Source organism: Lissotriton helveticus, assembly GCF_964261635.1.
Source record: "Lissotriton helveticus chromosome 1_1 unlocalized genomic scaffold, aLisHel1.1 SUPER_1_unloc_89, whole genome shotgun sequence".
Classification (NCBI taxonomy): Eukaryota; Metazoa; Chordata; class Amphibia; order Caudata; family Salamandridae; genus Lissotriton; species Lissotriton helveticus.
The window spans coordinates 671,332-694,372 of record NW_027611735.1 but is presented as its reverse complement, the minus strand read 5'-3'; the positions used below and the strand labels follow the sequence as shown (position 1 = coordinate 694,372).

The window sequence follows — 23,041 nt, the reverse complement described above, 5'->3', positions numbered from 1 at the left end:
ATTTTTGCCCATAACTTTGCTTGGGATGGTCCTGGGAGGATGGGACCACCACTGAATCGGTCAGCATGATATGCTCTCTGTGTTCAAGGCATCTGCTTCTCCCTTCCCCTAGGTTAGGGGGGACCCCAAAATCATCACCTCTCTCATTGCTTGATATTTTTCGAAGCTCACTTTTGTGAATTGGTTATATGCTTTTTAGCATGTAAAGGTAAAGTTGTTTTATCAAAGGGTTGTGGGTGTAGTAGCTAACTCCCTACGTAGCAGTGTGGGGGTTTTTGCATGAACTCCATGTTTTCAATGTTATGCGTAGTTAGCAAATCTCTGCAACCTCCACTAGCGGAGCTGAGTTCATTGCCAACGGTTAATATATTCTTCAGCTGAAAGATTTGACCTGCTCAACTTCACCAGCCGGTAAAGTGCGGAGGTAATCAGGAGATTTCAGTTCAGGGAAAAATCAGAGTTAAGACCGACAACAGGTCAGGCCCAGGATTTGCAAGGGAAAATAGCAGCGTGCCGTCCTTTTCCCAAGGGGCAATTATGCCTCCAAACGATTTCAGTTCCTGCCCACAAAATAACTTCTAGGTAGTTTGCATGATTTCCATTGGTCAAAATCCATAGTGCAACCGAGGTGTGATCGTTCTCTACCCCAAATCGTCTGGAACCCATACGTAATACCTTTGTTCAGTGGTCATTGTTCTTTTTTTTTTTTTTACCCAGTGGTCATTGTTCTTTAAGAATGTGCAATATCACTTCCCTTCGGAAATAGTAAATACATTTGCAACTCAACGTGTCCACTCCACTCGCTCTCTTCTGAGTTTGCAACAAAGTCAATACAGTTTAATTCTAACAGAAAGGATGTCCATTTTTCAAACTGTAGGACAGAAACTTCAGCGATAATACTCGTAGCTACAGTGCAATCAGGTCAACATTTTTAGTCCATTCGAAGGAAATAATGAAAGACTAAATACATTTTTGAGGCCTACATGGAAAACCACTAAATCACTATTTTCTAAAGAAAAAACATGCTAATGTTGAAAACATTAAAAAACTAGAGATGCACAAGAAATAATATAAAAACACCATTTCATTATACTTGTAAGCATAGCCTAATTACGTTTCATTAAGAAACGTGCAATAACTTTCTCTCGGAATTGCATCTCAAAGAAAACATAAGCAGGACTCATTTTACTTGAGCAATTTCATAATCATATTTTGTTTTAAAACTACAGACTGCATTACTACCTTTAATATTATTTTCATAGCACATTAGTACGTTTCTCTCTCTGTCATGAATAACTTAACCTCAAACCAGTTTGTGAGCCTTCTGCATGCTTTTACGATGCAGTTTTAAACTCTCATGTTTTACGAGGCACATTGTTAGTCATGTTTCTTAAGTATGTATTATGTATAGTATCACACCCAAGGGTAAGAAATTGAATGACCAAAACACTCTTAATAAAATAATCACGCTCCACCAGTGGCATTTGGAGCAGTGATTACAACAAGGAAGATTCCTTTGTTCAATGAAATGTCCCTTCATGGATCCCTGAAATAAGGAATAGAAGAGTCCTTTAAATGGGCAGTGGAGTACACAAAATCTGATAATTCATTAAAGGAGGTACAAATGCCTTACTGTGATGCCAGTCGTCATCACAGAAAGAGTAAACTGTTGGTGTTGGATGCTTCTGAGAATCTGTGTCATGATGCATGTGTAACTTGTGTTTCTTTCTACAGTATTCACTACTTTTGCTCTCACGGCATTGAGTTTCAGTGGTCCCAAGTTCCCTGTCTATGCAGTATCCATGAACTGTTTAACCCCCTTGGAGTGCAACACATTTATAATTTCTAACTCTATTTTTACAGGTCACTGAGGCAACAAAAAGAAAAAGAAATGTCGCAATTTTGGAAACATTTCTAAAAAGGGATATTTTGAGGAAAGTAGGAACATTCTTGATCTCTAAAGAAGAAACTAGTTCTATGCACCAGGAATGGTGAGGAACTTGGTGCGGAAGAAACTGCTGAATGTGAAAGTAATTTATCGACTTTCTTACAATCATTATTTGTTGTCAAACCTTGAAGTACAATGACCAGGAACATTTACCAAGTGTCAGTTATTGGGATTGAATAACCTCTAAAATAATAACTGTACCCGCAAGTAAATTGAAAATCTACTGCAGCTACTAATTATAAGAATATTTTCACTTAAAGAAAGCATTTCACGATTGGTCGATCAAAGAAAATAGGCAGCAACTGATCCTCACACAGAGCCCTTGGGAATAATTCTGTCTGATGGTTTATGAGAAATGCCTTAGAGACGTAAGCCTCTCCCAGCAAATCAGTATCAGTAGACGTGATGTGACAGAAGTGTCAGGAAGGCTAATAACCTCAGTTTACAAGAGCAACTTTTGTTTCCATCTCCTGTGATTCGGAGGAGAGAAAACATTGCATTTCAAAATAATTAAACATTTTCTTCTCAGATGTCATTACAGCAAAGACACTGGATTGACATCTACAATATAGAAAGATTTGTACCACTAACTCTGTCTCTTCGGTTGATCTATGTTGTTTCCAAGTGTGCCAGACCTCCAAAGTTAATGGGGTACCTGTTTGGGCCTCACCGGAATAGGAAGCTTAAAAAAGGCCATTGTTACACTATTGATAATTCATAAACTACCCCGGCATCTTGTAATCCCTGTTTGTTACTTGTATAAAAGAATTTACCCCACTTGTAAGTACGAATCCCCAAAAACCCTATCACTGCTTTTAAAACTCCTAAATTAAATGCGATAAACTGCAGTCAGAATGAGCTTAATTCTACTTGAGAGAATCCTTGTGGGCATAACTTGGAGAAAATGAATCCATGAGGGGCATCTTAATAAAAACAAGGGGCCCCTCAGTGAAAGTTTATAAGACAAGTTAGATAGGCTGACTTCAAAGGTAAGAACATTGATCTCCAAATAAAAGCTATAATTAATTAAATGTAAATGTGAAGAAGAGCTTCCGCAGTGTATTTTAGAAGTTAGTGTTGAGTTTTGACATAAACAAGTACAGACTCCGGAATCAGATTCAGTCGTAAGATGGCATGTATCCAGGAACAACCCCAATTTGGAGATACAAACAACTCGAATAAGAGCAATGAATGTGAGAACAGCTTTAGTTATCAATACCACCTCACTAAACACAGGAGAAATCACACTGGACAAAAACCGCATCAGTGTCCTGAATGCCAGAAAGGCTTCAGCCGGAAAAGCGATCTCATTCAACATGTGAGAATCCACACTGGGCGCAAACCTTATCAGTGTTCTGAATGCTGGAAAAGCTTCATTCGGAAATTCAGCCTTACTTTACATGAAAGGATCCACACGGGGCTTAAACCATATCAGTGCTCTGAATGCTGGAAAAGCTTCAGTCAGAAATTCAGCCTTACTTTACATGAAAGAACTCACACTGGGCATAAACCGTATCAGTGCTCTGAATGCTGGAAAAGCTTCAGTCAGAAAAGAACTCTCACTCACCATGAGAGAACTCACACTGGGCAAAAACCTTATCAATGTAATGAATGCCAGAAAAGCTTCAGCGAGAGAACCACATTAATTCGACATCAAAGAACTCACACTGGGCAAAAACCTTTTCAGTGCTCTGAATGCAAGAAAAGATTCAGTCACAAAATTACACTCACTCACCATGAGAAAACTCACACTGGACTAAAACCGTATCAGTGCTCTGAATGCTGGAAAAGGTTCACATTGAAACAAAGTCTCACTAGACATGAAAGAACTCACACTGGAGAAAGACCGTATCAGTGCTCTGAATGCTGTAAAAGCTTCAGTCATAAAAAAGGTCTCACTCAACATGAAAGTACTCACACTAGACTAAAACCGTATCAGTGCTCGGAATGCTTGAAAAGCTTCAGTCTGAAAGGTAATCTCACTCAACATGAAAGTACTCACACTGGAGTAAAACCGTATCAGTGCTCTAAATGCCTGAAAAGGTTCAGATTGAAACAAAGTCTCACTGTACACGAAACAACTCACACGGGAGAAAGACCTTATCAGTGCTCTGACTGCTGGAAAAGCTTCAGTCAGAAAAGTGATCTAACACATCATGAAAGTACTCACACTGGACTAAAACCGTATCAGTGCTCTGAATGCTGGAAAAGCTTCAGTCAGAAAAGAAATCTCACTCAACATGAAAGTACTCACACTGGACTAAAACCGTATCAGTGCTCTAGATGCCAGAAAAAGTTCAGATTGAAAGAAAGTCTCACTAGACATGAAAGAAATCACACTGGAGAAAGACCTTATCAGTGCTCTGACTGCTGGAAAAGCTTCAGTCAGAAAAGTAATCTCACTCAACATGAAAGTACACACACTGGACTAAAACCGTATCAGTGCTCGGAATGCTGGAAAAGCTTCAGTCAGAAAAGTAATCTCACTCAACATGAAAGTACACACACTGGACTAAAACCGTATCAGTGCTCGGAGTGCTGGAAAAGCTTCAGTCAGAAAAGTAATCTCACTCGTCATGAGAAAACTCACACTGGACTAAAACTGTATCAATGCTCTGAATGCCAGAAAAGGTTCAAATCGAAACAAAGTCTCACTAGACATGAAAGAACTCACACTGGTGAAAGACCTTATCAGTACTCTGAATGCCAAAAAAAATCTTCAGTTGGAAATCCATTTTAATTCAACATGAGAGAATCCATATTGGGCAGAACCCATTTCAGTGCTCTGAATGCTGCAAAAGTTTCAAATTAAAACAAAGTCTCACTAAACGTGAGAGAACTTACACTGGAGAAAGACCTTATCAGTGCTTTAAATGCTGGAAAAGCTTGTCAGAAATCTGGTCTCGCTCAACATGAGAAAACTCACACTGGGCAAACCTTGTCATTGGTCTAAATGCCAGTGAAGCATCTGCTGGAGACTCATTTTGATTCAACATGAGAAAATCTACAGCGAGAAAAAATATTATCAGTGCTCTCAGTGTGACAAAAACGCTAGTTGTAAATGTAATCTTTCTACCTGAGAGACACAATGTGGCAGAATAAAAGGTGCTCACTGTAAACCCTGAGGAGGGGCTTTCAGGATCGCAAAGCATTTACATGAAGCAGCCACAAAGGCATCAATCAATTTGTCATCCAACTAACTGTTTATTGAGAAAAGCGCACTGCGGGGATAGAAATTTGTGAATTACCTCATTCCTTATTGAGTTTATAAGCAATGGCTCTGACCCACAAAGTCCATTCGATCCTGAACTTTGAAGCCACGCCCATAGGATCTAGAATCCAAGAAACTTCAAACTGTGTCCCCCGTTAATGAGCCTCAGCAGGTGCCGGCGGCAGGAGTTCCTTTGTCGTAGGTCTCTATGGGACCAACATCTGTTCTGTGCCACGCAGGGCTGATCATTGAGAAAAGCTAAAGGTGATGGAAGGACTGGTCTTTAATCTCGGCAATATCCTGCAACATCAATCTCTAGTCTCCGTGGCACTAAAGACAAGGCCAACCATATGCAAACCATTCTTGGCCCCACCCTAAAAAGTTCTAATGGCTTCTGTTCCAATGGGACACAGCCTCGTATTACAAGATCCACTTTAGCGGCCTCTTTTCATGTCCATTTTTGCTACAAATAGATCCTGCTTCTCATCTGCTGAAGACAGTTTCATGAGCTTTAGAATCACATCAGATACATCCAAGAGAGTCTCACAGATAATCTGAATTGTACATGTTTAGTAGTACTAAAAAACTACAAAAAGCTATTCACAAAGTATCTGCAATTGTTCTGCCTCTCCTATCTTTTTCTGTATGGAGTTGTCATCCCTGACTTCCACAGTTTCAGCACATGCTAGTATAGTTTTTAGTAGTAAATGTGGGAGTGACAGAGGGGAGTGGGTGTAAAATGTGAAATACTTATGAATAAAGGGGAGGGCTTAAGGCAGGAGTAAGGAGGAGTATAGGGAGGGGTTTGGGGAAGGACAGGCACTCACCCACTAAAGAGTAAGCCCATTGCTGTTTACAAACCACAACTCTAAAGTCACTAAGCCATAATGTACCTAAAACAATCGTAAATGTACTAGTGCTCAGAGCGGGAGTAAGAAACACATCATATATGGCCATTCACTGGAACTGCAGTACACACCCATAAATAATAATGGTGGTAGAGACGTAAAAGAAAACCCCAAAGGAAATAATGCTAAATTAAATATTTAAAACGAGTTTAAAAAAATCAAAATAAATGTAATTTAATGGCAAAACACATCTAAAAGAAAACATTTCATTATTCTTAAATGTTTTACAAACTTTTTAAAAATGTAAACACTAATATAACATTCATTATTAGTAAAGTCTAATTACATGTGTTAAAATGAACTCTCTACAGCACATATAATAATTAATAATACATAATAAAATGTTTGCTTTAGATGGGAAACGTTTAATTTAATCTCAAGAAAAAAGATAATCTTTAATATGTTCAACTGGAGCTCTCCCTCTGCTAAAATATAAAGGAATAAATCTTTTTAAGTTAAACATTATTGTAAATTAATTGTATATACATTAAATGTAGAGTAAAATGCCTCAACACTATTAACTTGTATTTTAACTAAATATTTAATTGATTTTAAATGTGTCAAAAATGCTTTTGAAAGATTTGTTAAAATAATTAAGCATGGGCGCAAAATCCGTTCCGCTCGCGGATTTTGAGGATTTTTGGCAAATTTGCGATCCGCGAATTCCCGCGAATTTGACGAAAATTCGCAAATCCGCGAGCGGAACGGATCCGGGGGGCAAAAGTTCAAGCTCAGTTTTTGCAACTATTTTAGAATGGCGCCGGCAAGTTGCCAGCGCCATTCTAAAATAGTTACTAAGTTAGCTTCAACAGGAAGCATTAATAGATAAAATGAAGCAGGTGCTCGAGTTTAACTGAATTTGAGCTCCAACTCGAGCACCTGCTTTATTTTATCTATTAGTGCTTCCTGATGAAGCTAACTTAGTAACTATTTTAGAATGGTGCTGGCAGCTTGCCGGCGCCATTCTAAAATAAAAGGCAAGGAGTGGGGCAGAGGGCAGAAGGGCACAACAGCGAGTGTTGCAGAGGGCAGAAGGGAACAACAACGAGTGGGACAGAGGGCAGAAGGGCACAACAACGAGTGGGGCAGAGGGCAGAATGGCACAAAAACGAGTGGGGCAGAGGGCAGAAGGGCACAAACACGAGTGGGGCAGAGGGCAGAATGGCACAACAACGAGTGGGACAGAGGGCAGAAGGGCACAACAACGAGTGGGGCAGAGGGCAGAATGGCACAAAAACGAGTGGGGCAGAGGGCAGAAGGGCACAACAACGAATGGGGCAGAGGGCAGAATGGCACAAAAACAAGTGGGGCAGAGGGCAGAAGGGCACAAACACGAGTGGGATAGAGGGCAGAATGGCACAAAAACGAGTGGGGCAAGGGACAGAATGGCACAACAACGAGTGGGGCAGAGGGCAGAATGGCACAAAAACGAGTGGGGCAGAGGGCAGAAGGGCACAAAAAAGAGTGGGTAGAGGGCAGAAGGGCACAAACACGAGTGGGACAGAGGGCAGAATGGCACAAAAACGAGTGGGGCAAGGGGCAGAATGGCACAACAACGAGTGGTGCAGAGAGAAGAATGGCACAAAAACAAGTGGGGCAGAGGGCAGAAGGGCACAAAAAAGAGTGGGGCAGAGGGCAGAATGGCAAAAAAATGAGTGGGGCAGAGGGCAGAAAGGGCACAACAACGAGTGGGGCAGAGGGCAGAATGGCACAAAAATGAGTGGGGCAGAGGGCAGAAGGGCACAACAATGAGTGGGGCAGAGGGCAGAATGGCACAAAAACAAGTGGGGCAGAGGGCAGAATGGCACAAAAACAAGTGGGGCAGAGGGCAGAAGACCACAAAAACGAGTTGGGCAGAGGGCAGAAGAGCACAAAAACGAGTGGGGCAGAGGGCAAAAGGGCACAAACACGAGTGGGACAGAGGGCAGAAGGGCACAAAAACGAGTGGTACAGAGGGCAGAAGGGCACAAAAAACGAGAGGGTGGCAGTGATAAACCAGAGGGCGCATCGCGGTCTCGCACAAAAAAAACCCGCGAACACGCAAATCACCCCCCAAACACGCAAAAATAAAAAAAATCGCGAATTTTGCGGATCGCAAATTCGCAAATCCACAAATTTGCGGATCGCGAATTCGCAAATTTCGCCCATGCTTAAAAATAATCCCACTTTAAGTAAAATCACTGTATTTTCTTATTATGTATTCTAAATTACTAAATTGCCTTACGTACCTCTGTTCAGAAGGGACACAGCTTTACAAAAATGTTTGTATAGAATTAATTGAAATTATTTTTTCAATAGTTTGAAAAGACAAAATACATTATTTTAATTTATCATTACATGCTTATCTCCTTTATGAGCTTCAGCCCACCCACAGACTTTCCATTTGCTGGCTCCACCATCGATCTAATTTTATTTATCCCCATTTGTCCATGGCTTACATTTGTCATGTCTTACCTACGAGAGCATAGACCAATTACCAATTACTACTGTCCATCCCCAGCTGCAATTTTAGCATTTGTTATCAGTGCTATTTTTTTCTTTAATTTAGAGCACTTGAGACGAGCGCTCATGGTTTATGGAGCACCGCTGTAAACAGTGATGTAAATCTTGTTCTTGTCTCATGTCCATTCAAACACCGAGATCAAATGTCAGATGCTGTCTTATCTGCTGACTGCTAACATACATAAAGTCTCCGCCCTGAGTTCCGCCCATTTGTTTCGCCCCATTCACATTACCTGCACTCGCCACCGCCATACAGTGCGTTTGTGCCTCACAATGTGCATGAAAACTGAAGACCAAAATCAAATGTCAGACAATGCCTCATCTGCTGACTGCTCACATATACAATGGCTCCGCCCTGTGTTCTGACTTTGTCCCACTCGTCCCGTACACCGTTTTATGCGCCGCCCCATCCCCACGCCATACAGTGCATTTGCCCCTCACAATGCGCATGAAAACTGAGATCAAATGTCAAATGCTGTCTTGTCTGCTGACTGTTGTACCCTAAACAAAGCGCAGCACGAGGCCGCTGAAAAAAAAGGAAAACAAAGGAACAAAACTTGCGCATCTCTCCCCAGCACAGCAAGAGAGCTCCTGCTACCGTATTTACTGCTTTCTCAGAAAATCACCCCATAATGCCTTCGGGACCTTATGTTATGTTACATAAATTTATAACCCGCACAGCTACTCATGAGTATCCGGGCGCGGAGCCTAGCGGGGTGTGAAACGTGAATCAAGCAAAGAGATGTGTTTTAGTTTCCTCTTAAAAGCCACTGGATCCTGAATAATACGCAGGTCAAGATGAAGAGCATTCCAGGCAGCAGCAGCCTTCACTACAAAGGATCTGCACCCAAGCCTCTGAAGATTGAAGTGGGGAATCTTAGCAAATCATAGAGACGAGGAACGAAGGGATCACGCAGAAACATAGAACGAAAAGCGTCTCTGCAAGTAGAGAGGGCCACAGCCATGAAGTGCATGATGGGCCAGTACCAGTGATTTCTCCGCCATTGGAGGAATCGTGACTGAAGTCAAACACTGTTCCCAGCCCAAGTGCCCAGTAGGAGTCTAGCTGCCATATTCTGAACCACCTGTAACTTCTTCAACAGGTAGCCCGGAATGCCAGCAAAAAGGGCATTGGCTTAGTCCAGCTGCGACAGGATCAGTGCACAAGTAACCGTTTTCCTCGCTGCCTGAGGTAAAGCCGGCCAGCTTCAAAATGTGTGTTGAAAAAGAGAGACCCTCATCAAACCATACCCCCAGATTTTTAGTGGGCTTCCCTGTGGAGGTAGGCAATGGAATCTCAGGAGGCCAAAGGTGCTCTCGATATTTAGGAGCGATTTTCTCAAACAGCAAAATCTCTGACTTCTCTTCGTTGCACTTGAGCTGTGCACCTGCCAACCATTTAAAATAGAGGATAGACAGTGTTGAACCAGTAGCACCGAATCTGCATCTTTGTCCCAGGTAAAAAGAAGCTGGGTGTCATCAGCATAAGCCATCACCTTGGCCCCCAACTCTTCCGCCAGATGTATCAGCGGAGTCAAATAGATATTAAAAGGAAGGGGGCTAAGGGAGGATCCCTGGGGGACTCCAGTAGTCACTGGCTTAGGGGAGGAGGAGGATGGTAGGAGCCAAATCTGCTCAACTCGACCCTCCAAAAAAGACTTAAGCCAGCCCCAGACCTCACCCGACACTCCGATCCTAGCCAAACGTACCAGGAGAAGTGAGTGCGGGACCGTGTTGAATGCCGCCGAGAGGTCCAGCAATAATAATGCAGCTCTCCCGCCGGCATCCAAACACCCACGAATGGCCTCCAACACCTCAACCAGAACTGATTCTGTACTATAAGATGCCTGAAACCATGATTGGGCTGGATACAGGAGCGTCTCCCTTTCTACAAATTCCGTGAGCTGTTTATTAACCACATTCTCACACACCTTAGCCAGAGCAGGAAGGAGGGAGATGGGCCGATAGCTCCCTGAGCTAAGTGGGTCCAATGACAGCTTTTTTAGAAGTGGCAAGATCTTAGCCAACTTCCAAGCCTGTGGCACAGCAGCTTTCTGAAGGGACATATTAATGATGGCATTCACTTCTGTGTTCATGGTCACTGCCGCTGATGCAAATAGCCAAGCTGTACAGGGGTCCGAGGGCGAGCCAGACTTTAGACCCTTTTGAATTTTTAGGAATTCCAATGGGTCAACTGTCCTAAATGTGGACAGAGAGTGGACCGGGTCGGCAGATTGGGATTCCACCGACACCACAATGCTGGTACCACAGGAAGTGAACGCCGCCTGAATAGTCCGGATCTTTTCCCTAAAGAAGCATGACAGAGTATTACACCAGGTAGGCGAGATGGGGACATGCTTGCTTGGGCTGTTTGAACACTCTTTGGTCCATATCTCTACTTGTGGTTAACCGGGGATGATGGAACCACCACCAAAAAGTCAACACAAAGCAGCCTTTCTTTTAAAGGTACTGTCAGAGTCCTCACCCTAAGTTGGGGGGACTCCAAAATGATCACCTCCCCTGGATTTTCATTTCTTTTTTAGCTCTCCCACGGCTGTAGCTTTACTTTATAGCCAGTAGTGTTTCAACCTCTAGGAGCCACATGCATGGTAATTTAATGCCATTTAATCAGGCCTGGCCTCTTGATCTTATGCCCTCTAGGGGCTGACTATATGGTTGCAATGCAATGCTTTTTCAATGTGATGCCCTCTATGGGTTGTTTTTACCATTGCAGCTTTGATATCAAACCCATGAAAGAATACACAAACACAAGGTTAATTACTGATAAATTCTTAATGGTGTTACCATTATGATTGCTGATGTTTTATTGATTATCCCAGTAATGTTAATGATTTTTGCAAAAGGTATGTGTTTATTACGAAACAAATGATTGAACTAATGTGTGATGTTTGGGTGACCCTTTAAGGGGTCCCCAGTGATTACGCAATGGCATCTATGGTATGTTCAATTCAATTCAATTCAAAAATCTTTATTCGATTGTAGACATACAATCATAAAAGTTCATGGTATGTTCCATTTGACAATGTACATATTTGTAAACTATTGTGTAGTATTTAGTAGTGTGTGTAATAAATGTACTTCTCCTTATTCTAAAGAAAAGGTACTGACTGGACAATCAGTTATTAGGTATTGTCATTGCGTGCCTGTGATTGGTGATTACTAGCCATCACCACCTCCCTTGAGTAGGCCTTGGACTGCTCCGCATAGCTAACCTATGAGAGTCAAGCACTACGATGGGGTGTTTGGTTCCCAGTGAAGACAATTGTGGACAAATCTTTAGATAAGCCTGACTGCTCTATGCCAGGTGACCGGAGGGTGCACACAGGTTATCTTTTAGTGTGTATCTAGCTTACCCTGTAGAGAGCGGTGGTTCCTGCCTGGCCTGGGTGCATACCTCAGCCAAACAGGAATCCCATTTCTAACAATCTATCAACTATCTTAAATCAGCTATTTAGGGTCAACAAGCCTCCTACAGATCATTTCATATAACATGAATATCAACATTTCAGAGCAGGTTGAAGCCACATCAGCAGATCTTCGAGCAAAGCAACATCATTAAGCATGGGCGGAAAATTAGTTCCGCTCGCGGAATTTGCGGATTTCCCGCGATTTCACGATCTGCGAATCTCACGAAATCGCAGAAAATCCGCGAATCCTCGAGCGGGACGAATTTTCATGGAAGCACTTACAGGGTTACAGCAGCAGGTGCACAAGTTGAAGCTAATTTCTTTGTAACCATTTACAAAAGGGTTACAAAGAAATTAACTTCAACTTGGGCACCTGCTGCTGTAACCCTGTAAGTGCTTCCTGGCGCCTCATTGCCTACTTATAACTATTCTCTGACCCTGCTCTGACCCTTGAAGCAGGGTCAGAAAATAGTTACAAGTAGGCAACGAGGCGCCTGTCACAAAAATTAAACCTCAGCAGGAAACACTAAAAGATATAAATAAAGCAGGTGCCCGAGTTGAAGCACAATTTCAGTAACGTTTTAATCAGCCCAAAACATTAGTGAGCACGGTGGAGGCCTGGCAAGTATGCTTTAACCCGATATCTGCTGTCGAAAATTAGCTGTAATACTTGAGGGAGGACTTTGCATCCACGAGTTTCTCGAGCGCAATCCCCGTGTAGTTCCTGTGAACAGGAGGCTGCTTTCTCAATATCTGCTGCCCTGCTCGCTCTCTGACCCTTTACATAGGAGGCATGTGAACACGCATAGAAGCCCAGCCCGTTTGGCCCCACCCACCACACACTAGAGGTATCAAACATCTTCCCGCCCTTTCCCAACTATGATGGACAGCTCACTCAAGGGACCTCGGCGCCTTTTGGCGCGGTGGCAAAGTTACAGGCACACATGGTCACTGGAGACAACTCTTCTGGCCCTTCTACGCAGCTGCAGTGTAGTAAAAGCCCTATACATTTACCCAACGAGGGAGCACTTACTGGATTAGCCTGTAGAAAGTACTCCAGTGCAAATCGCAAAAAAATCTGCGATTTCCCGGGTAAATCCGCAGATTTTTTTATGATTTTACGCGAATTTGCGGACCGCGAATTCGCAAATTTCGCCCACACTTAAACATCATAGCAAGTGAACATTACATGGTCTTTGAGTCAGTGACCTCAGATAACCTTTGACCAAGCGACATCGCAGGAATTCACATCATATGGTGTTTTTTATACATTTCGGTCCCTTACTGCATGTGGTCTGTAATTGGTGAGCTATTTATAGCACCAAATAAAATACAACTCTACGGAGTCAGAATTTGTACAGTGTGGTAAATACCATCCAGTGTGAAGATATTTTCATACCATGTTTGTTACACACATTTTCAAATCAGGAGAAGGTGAAAAATCCTTAGCTAAAAGACACTGACATTGAAACGTTTAGGTTTGCTAGAACACAGTAAAATAATGAGTAAAAGGAAGACAGGCTTCACACCCACTATAGCCCCAAGAGTGGGAGGACAAAAATCCTTGATGACCTCTTTGACTGGTGCAATGGGGGCCATTGAGGAACAAATAAATAGAGTCGAAGAGACTCTTACCCAAGGCAGGTTGGGTACGGTAAATGCAAGTAATACACGTGCTAGTTCCCCATATAAATCTCTTACTGCAGTATGTGATGGGCAAGCTGCCCAGGGCGTTGAGGATGGATGCATACAGGAGACATCAGAATATATATATGTGAGTGACCCAGAGGATGAGCCCCAACCGTCCTCGAAACGTAGTAAGAACCCTGATGTATCTGTGGGGATACAATCAGTAAACCATGCTGGGAAGTGTCCCGTGAGCCTAAGTAAAATGTTGTTATCTAAGAAAAGGAAAAATACTGGTAAACAATTCAAAACAGGCAAACCTAGAAGGTCTGTTAGCTCAGGGAGACCCACCGTGAACATGCTAATTGAGGCTCAAACTCTTGAAATTGATAAAATTACGAGGAAAATTGATAATTTATATAATTATGTGATTGGTGCTTTGGGGAAATTAATAGAGAGAGTGGCTGTTATAGAGAGATATTTAAGCAGAGACAATAGGGTTACCACTGGGGGTGTGAATACACAATGTAATGCTAACCATCCCCGTAGCTCACTCGTAATCCCACATGTACGGAACCATTCCCTCAGTATTGTACCCAAAGAAACTTCGAGCACAGATCCCATGTCTGATACAACAAGATTGGCCACACATAGATCAATACCTCCTTGTAATAAATCGCAAGTTAATAATGATCATAAAAAGCCAATAATTGAGAAGAAAGGAGTTAATATCAGAACAGGGAGACACCCAATTGGGACGAGGGAATCCCCAAAGAACCTAGGATATAATCCTCTTGATTTACCACCGGCTGCCACATCATACATAGTAATCCTAGCCAATGTTCCTTCACTGAATACATCCGTGTATGAAACGTGGGATGGTCTTCAAAATAAATCTCTTTATTGGCTTGGTAAAAAAACAGTCTTACTGATGCATTATTTTAAAAATTCAAAATGGTTAGACGGGTTACATGGGTGGAAATGGCCGTAATTTCTTTCAGGGAGATTGTATTGTTTTGACTTTTAGCGACCCTATGTTAATGCATGCAGCTCTCACAAGGCCAGGGAATGTACGTTTTAATTATACAGGAATTTGCGTCTTACCCCTAAGCCCTTTCTATCAGCCCCCATTTGTGAAGCATTTTAAAAGCCATATAAGGGATCCCTATGTTGACACAACGAGCTCATGCTATGTCCCATTGTATAATTGTTTTGATTTGTTAACCACACTTAAAGATAAAGATTGACCATGCGCACAGCATATGAGAGGGGATGGCCAAACTAGGCTGGAATATCTACCATTCCCTGGTGATACCTCACAGGAGCAGCTCCTTGGTCAAGGGATTGGGTTTGTTACTGGGATAGATTGCAATTTGAAAATAGATCAAATAAATGAGGGTGTGGACACTGACGTAAACATAATTAACCCTGAAGGAAATACTGAAATTAGTCCTAAGCATATAGTACCATCTATAATGGGTGGAGACAACCCCAACGGAGAAGTGAACTCTAAGATCCCAGGAGGGGGACAGGAAAAGGAAGACACAGGTAAGGCACGCAAAATACTTTTGTGGAATATTGCTGGGTTATTCACAAAAGTGAGAGACCCTCAGTGGTTAACCTTTGTAGAAGAATATTCTATAATCTGTATACAAGAAACCTGGACAGTTAAGGAAAAACATATCCATCGCTAGCGAACTTTTGATACACCGGCAGTCATCAGTGAGTAGGGGCGTAACAAAGGTGGATTATGTACTTATGTCTCTAACACTGTGGGGGTGACCAACTTGAAACTTACAATTGAGACTGATTATTACCAGATCCTGGTAATAAATATGGTGGGAGGGTACTGTTCAGTGTTACTCAACTTGTATAATAATATCCCGGAAATTCAGACAATGAATGTACTAATGAATTTACGTCAAGCATTGAGTAATTTGGAAGACAAGATGTCTGGTGATATGTGTATTATATGGAGGGGTGATTATGACTGCTTCTTTTGCCAACATAGTCAAAAGGGTATTTGTGGCCTAGGAAAAGACAAAGAAGAGACGCTGGCCCATTTTCCACATATAACACTGTAGGATTTGTTAAATTAAATCTTTCAGTTTGACTTGGGATATGTCAACGAGCTGTGTACTCCCTTAGTACTTTTTGAGCCTACCTTTGATGGTAGAGGTTGTAATTCAATTATTGACTTTGTTCAAGTGTCAAATAGGTACTCAAGAAATGTCCGTACTTTTGAAACCCATAGTATTATATTGAGTGATCATTATCCAATCAGTATTGTTTTCGATCTAGAGAGTTCTGATAGACCCAAGAAGAATAAAGGCTTACACTAACATTTTAATATCAATCTTCCCAGCACAAACGGGTATTTTTTAAATTGGTCAAAAGTGGATCCCATGGTTTTTATTAAGAAACTTGTAAGAAGGTGAAGAGAAGATCTTGAAGCTTGTCTCTCCGAGGAAAGGGATGACGAAGATGTTCTAAATGCCGTCCTTAAAATTACCGAGAGGTACTGAAATTATTAATTAGGGAGCAGAAACGGGGAACGCACAAGACACAGGGCTGGTTTGATAGGGAATGTAGTAAGGCACACATCCATTTGAAGAAAGTTTTGCATAGGGAAATTAGAAATAGGGAGGAAATAAGACAGGCTAGAATTACATATCGGCAGGCGATAAAAAAGCGAAAGGTACAATTAAGATTGGAGGCGTGGCAGACGCTACACAGGCATGTTTAAGAAAAGATAATAATAGCTTTTGGAAAGCGGTTAATGCACCATTGTTTGCTAACAGGGATACTGGCATTGTAGATATTGCCATTACTGAGGATAAATGGGAGCAAGGACTCAATTTCACCGTGATTATAAGTAATTATACATTAGCAAAGGAGGGGAAACTATTTTTGTCATTCGTTGACCTTAGTTCAGCGTTTGACTGTGTAAAACATGAATAGTTATGGGGTGTTCTTAATGGGATGCAAGTTGATCCACCTTTGCTTTCATTTATAAAGGAATTGTACAGGGAGGCAGGGGCAAGGGTTCGATTTGGGAGGCAGGGGGAGTGTTCAGCTAAGTTTCCAATGAGGGAGGGAGTGAGGCAAGGCTGTGTACTTGCCTCCTTTATTTTCTCATCATATATTAATAGTCTTGGCCAATATTTGATTGGTCCCCGGCAGGACTATCTGATCATTAAAAATACACCGTCCCCATTTTACTTTATGCGGACGACGCAGTTATAATGGCGCAGATGCAAATAGGGTTGCGAAGAACTGTCACTAATTTTGTTAATTTTATGCAAGATAGGGGTCTAAATGTGAATATCAGTAAGACTTACACAATTAATTGTGGAATAAAATGACTAAAAAATGTGCCTCTTTTATTAATAATAGTAAAATTGAAAGCACTGACAAATTCTCCTATCTGGGGATTAACTTTGATTGGACAGGGTCTTGGACTGCCGCTATTCAGGCAAGAAAACTAATGTTTTCCAGAGCAATAGGTGCAATGATTGATTTTTCTAGGAAACTAGGCTGCAGACATGTCCCTGAGTTACTCGCTATTTACAAATCCAAATATCTATCAACATCTATGTACGAGGCAGGTATATGGGGCTTTGCAGATGTTCAACATCTACAATGCTGTGAGAATGCCTTTACGCGTTATCTTCTGGCGGTACCTAGCTCATCTGCTAATTTTAATTGCCATTCGGAACTTGGTCTACCTTTTATTACTGATATCATTAGAATGAACCCTCTTTACTTTGGCACAAGGTTTGGGTAACAACCGAGACTGGTTTTAATTGTTTAAAACTCGATAGGGTTGCTCCCATACCTTGGCTTGGTTATATTAAAACAATGGCGACTGAAATCGGCCATCCTGCATTCTTTGAAAAACCAGAGACCAGGTATACAAACCTATTTGGAACAGGTACAGGGGAGCTTTGTTCACATGCTTTTAACTTGCTTTCGTTTCCATAGATTGATTACCTTTCCAGAAGGTAATGACTGGTCGAGAAACCTATTCCCATTTCCGTGTGATGACATTTCAACCCAAACAATGATGCATAGTATTTTATTTTGTAAATTGTTTGTAAATTGTATACATTTATTTGTAAATTGTATACATTTCCTAGGAAAAGGTTTTTAATACCAATTTTGAAGAGTATGGATTTAAGTGGTGGAAACAAAAAATGTGTGGGAGGGTCTAGGGGAAAATATTTAAAGACCAGATTTACTCCAAACCCCCGAATACATAAACCTATTTAACTACGAGGAGAAAATCGGTCTGATCAGTGTGACTGTAAAACCTCCAATGCTAAGACATACCCGATTCACCGGTTATACATAGCTTGGATTTGCATCAGCCCACCCATTTGGCGGAGCATCGTCATCTGGAAAAGCTGAGAGAGGAAGGTCATACGTATCCAATGTTGCTCCAAGGCTAACATACATGGGTACTGAACCCTGTGCTCTCAGAAGATCTCAGCCATAGTAATTAATCAAGATATGTGGAAACTGATGGAGTGCAGTGCAGGTGATAGAAGTGTGTGAAATAAAAATGACTAAGAGGACAAAAAATATGTTTATTGGAGATTGTCCTAATGCCATCTACTAAAAACCGCCTGATAGATTGGAAAAATGTGTACTATCTATTGGCAACAAGTTAGGTTGATATGTTTCAGCCGTATAGCTTCCTAGCTCGGCTTTCTTCAGGACCTTGTGAAAATACTGTACTACTGCAAAAAAGAATTTTTAGTAAAAGAAAATCATCCAGTTTATTCATCAAAAGGAAATAGATCAGTGGTTTATTACCACCCTATCAGACATGTATTCCACGTGTATGTAGTTAGAAAACTATTTCTTCATTCCTGAAAAAAAGGGATTCATATCAGGAAAAGAGATCACAAGCTTGTAGTGGTGAACAAAATATAAATTCAAAGCAAGGAGGTAAAACAAGTCACTCAGTCGATAATACACTGTAATCGACTTTTTCCCATTCAATTCATAATTCTGATTGGGAAATTCAAATTTTAGACATTCAAAAAATACTCACCCAGCTTTCTGTGGGAGTAAGCCTCACCTTACCCGGCAACTGCTCGGTGGCTGAGGCCCCGCTCTATTGATAAAAGAGAACAAGGGGACAAGGGGTGATCGTATCATCCATCTCACATACCCCTGTTATGCTCTCAAAGTAAATCTATTAAACCTAAATCAACAACGACCATTGACCACGAAATTCAACACCGTTGGCGGAGTTGCAGACAGGCATCAACTACATTGATAACCTCGTATTTGTATGATGATTCAACCAGGGTCTAATTCACTGGTGTAATATCATTAAGCCCAGTGGGCATAATCTGAGTTTGAGAAAGGTGACCCTTATTGGAATAACCCTTTGGTTCACAATAGTAATGAAAGGATGAGTCATGATGTTATATACCAATCAATGTTACATCTATCATTAAAGTGTATTTAGGATGCCTAGTTTGGTGGTTATAGACATTAAACAAGAAGCCCATGCAACAGAAGAATATACTTTGTTAATACTGAGCATGGCTCTTCTCAAGAGATCTTGGTCAAAGATCAAGTAAATGTAATTAAAAATGGAGTTAGAAACCAACAAAACACGTAGTCTACTCACCTATCCGTCGGTACCTCTTTGCGGTCTGCGAGCAGTGTGGGAGGTACCGAGGATAGTTGCTGACCTCTCTTTATAGTGACGCTAATTGGCTTGATGGCAGTGATTCGGACAATTAACCAACCGAGTCGCGCGGTATATTAGTTAAATTGTCACCTATTTGTAACGCGCTTGGTCATTCAAACCTAGAAAAGAGCCTTGCATCAACCACAGACGGTATCTTAGTTGGAAATGAATCGGCTCTTGCTGCGCGTGCGCCTACCTTGCACAGCGGTCTTTAGAAATGCCGGGCTAGTGACTAACTGCGTCCTAGGGAAACACTACATTAGCGCGCATGCGCATTTATAGATTACCCATTCTAGCGTGTGTATGTATGATCATTTACAGCCGCGAGATTGGTAGCGGCAGAACAAGTCGTACATCGAAGATCTTGAAGGGAGGGTTAGAGGATATTGATTTTATTAACCATTCTCCGAAGATTGTTCAAAGGGTGTGTGTCATGCCAACTCATTGAGTTGAAAACGAGAAGTAAAAATTATAATAATGTGGAGCGACATTGGCCATGTTTGTGTAAGATATTGGTGGCAAAGTTATTGGTAGTAGATGCTGGGTACCGATTAAATATGCATCTAGATGTATTATACTTATAGCAGAGAGACCAATATCAGTCGTATACTGAAATATCTTATAGTGATCAGATTACATGTAATCACTACTTCATCTCTGATATCCATAGGTTGAAAATCTTATAAATATATTACGGAGGAATGGTAGACTATAGTGATGTCCAATCTTACAGACAATACTACTAGTCAATACCCAATGTTGGTCTCTGTAGTGTATGTACCCTACTCCACCTGACAGAATCTAGCAGCTGATGTTTCTTTGATTTACATTACATTTCGAATAAATGCTGGTTCCAGGCAAGTGTACTTTAGCTAAATTCAGAAATCATAAGTAGCTCACACCTGGACCCATGGAATGGTATCATTTAGACCCTCTGTCTCTGTTTTCAATTTAAAAATCCATCTTTGTTCCCGAATAAACAGAAACCTGGAGACATCGGTTACGTGCTGGGGAATCATGGGATGTTCAAGGATCACCCATCTCATATCGTCTGCTAGATGTTTAGCACTCAAAAAATGGTTGGTCAGACGTGTAGATTGCTTATTACAGCGTATAGTGCTTTTGTGCTCACTAATACGTAACTTAATTTTACGAGTAGTGTGGCCCACATACCTCAATGAACACGGGCATGTGATCAAATAGATCACACGGTCCCAGTGGGACAATTTCTAAGAGTGCACAGGAACTGCTCGACATCGGCACTCTTTGACAAACATGCAAAAGATCTCTCGCTTCAACTGCAGGCCCGAAAGTATCCCAAACATCTAGTACGAAAAGCATGGAAAAGAGCTTCTAATGTTAATCGAGATGCTTTACTCGATCCCAGTATGACCAAACCTGCTAGTAACAGACTGACGTTTGTAAACACCTTCTGCACACTGTCTAACCAAGTACAGAAGACAGTACGCAAACATTGGCGCATCTTAAACATTGCTACAGAGAACATTCCGCTGCCGTTATTTGCGGTTAAGAGAGGCCCATGCCTGCGAGATAGCCTTGTACACACTCGACCCAGGCTACAGCCCAAACAAGATTCCAATACCCTTTGGGGGCTTCCCCCGGTACGCGGCCATCACCCTTGTGGTTTGTGTAGTGTCTGCCCTCAGACTGTGGAAAAGTAAATTTTGCCATGTTCTGTGTCCCTACGCCTCATCCATCATATGTTATGTGTGCATGATCAATATGCATATGTTATTCCCCATTTCTGATTAAAGACGCAATTACAGTTGTGTCCACCTCTAATATGTTAGTTTCCAGTCCTCGTGAATACTACGAATATCAGGCCTATGTAAGTAATGTTGCCACGTTTCTCAGTGTGCACGTTATTCAATTATAAAGTCTCCGTTTCTAGGCCTCAAAAGGGCCCGGACCACAGATTCAGCTCCTGTCTCCTGAAAGCCTCGCTGAGGAGCGATACAGCCCCCACCTGTATCCTCGACCCTTCACTTACTTCCTGCCTTGCAGTGCCCGGTGCACCCCGGCTCTGCCTCTGAGTCTGCCAAAAGTATGTTATAGTTCCTGCTATCAGTTCAGTCCTCCTCCTCTGCATTCCTAAGCTACTGAACTGCATCAATAGTTTCCGTCATTGTCTAGCCTTCTCGTCTCCACGTTAGAGAAATACTGTATTTAATGGTCATTTAATATTCATCACGCACTACATGTAGAATAATGCATGGTCCAGTCTTAGAATCAAGTTAGCTTTTCCCCTCATGACTTCTAGTTTATATCAACATGTTCCCTAAACATTAGATACCAGATAGGGTTTAGGTACATGTCGCTCCGACCCTCCAGACTCTAGTCTCTGCTCCTAGCACAGAGTTCGTAGCCCCCAGCTTCTCCTAGTAACACGTCATTGCTAGTTTTCGCGCACCATTAGGTTAGAGGTCCCGGCTCCTTAGGTAGCCCCCTCCAATGTTTCCGCCCATTCATGACATATTCTGTTACGTTTTGCATCACATGTCTAAGTAAACTCCCAGTTACACCTCTTTTTACTGTTATCTCTCGCGACTGCTACGCGTCACGCCTTCTACTCCACCCACTGTTACGCCTATTGCAATGTAATGCTATGTGTTTGCGCTATGTATATAAGTCAATGTCTTGTTATTAAATGTTAGCGCGCTCATCCCCGACCCAGCCCCAGCAGCTGCTGGGATCCTTTTGTTCTGCTGGGTCACCCTATGCAGGTTGTCCTGATCCTGTCCTTATGCTGTAATAAACCTGCAGAAACTCCTACTACCTCGAATCTTGACTCTTATTTATTGAGCTATCTGTTATGCTATAAGTCTAGTCAAAAATAGGGTATTATTTATTTATTTACCACATAATGGCGCCCGAACAGGGACTTGCCCTTTCCCCACGCGTCGGTGAAGCCACGCCGACCCCCTGACCCTCTGCAGTCGTGACGGAACCATACTGGCCAAGTGCAGATATTTCTGCTTCAAGTATCCCTCAGGCCCACGGAGGAGACGGAGGAGGCGGTCCAGCATCCGAACGAGACGGTGGAGGAACGCGGCGAGTCCCGACCAGAGCCCAAGCCGAGAGTCCAAGGTCCGAGGTATCCGGAGGCCCACCCGTAACTAAAGTCCGAAGTCCGAAGTTCGTCGTCGTCGTCCAGTCCAGTCCGAGGCCTTCCGTTCCGTGCTGCCCGGTGAGTACCATTGCTGGGGTAGTGTCTAGACAGGGTCAGTCTAAATTGACTCTGGTCCGTGGGTTGGTGGTACCCAAGCCCACAAACGAAGTGTTCACCTAGGTGGATACGGGTCTTGATGCGTTCCTTTATGGGACCGGTATGTTCCGTACTGTTACAGCAGTGCATCCAGTAACTCTAGTCTGTTCCGTTCTCGAGAATTCTGTTCTGTTTCTGTTTTCAGTATTTTCAGGTAGTATTCTGTTCGAACTGTTATTTATAATGTTGTTTAATGTATTTTCAACGTCGTGGTATGCCTGAATTGTTTTCCCAATTGTTATTGTTTTTCGTGTATTGTATTGTGTTCCGATTCAAGTTTAGAATGCCGCTCTTTTCCAAGTTACGTCAGTTAAAAACTAGAAAGGGTCTGCTGGAAGCAGCAGTTCCTGTTCCGCCTAGGGACAGTCCAGGTCACTTTATGTATCAGAAACATGGCATAAGCGCCATATTGTATCTAGATT

At 42.1% G+C, this 23,041-nt stretch overlaps 1 protein-coding gene across 1 annotated transcript in view; it reads left to right on the top strand.

The window, feature by feature from the left end:
- Positions 1–3,077: 3,077 nt before the first annotated feature.
- Positions 3,078–23,041, top strand: part of LOC144806572 (uncharacterized) — a 110,329-nt gene continuing 90,365 nt past the window's right edge. The window contains exon 1 of the mRNA XM_078672907.1: positions 3,078–4,663. Coding sequence (XP_078529033.1) covers positions 3,078–4,663 — 1,586 coding nt within the window. The remainder of the gene's footprint in view (positions 4,664–23,041) is intronic.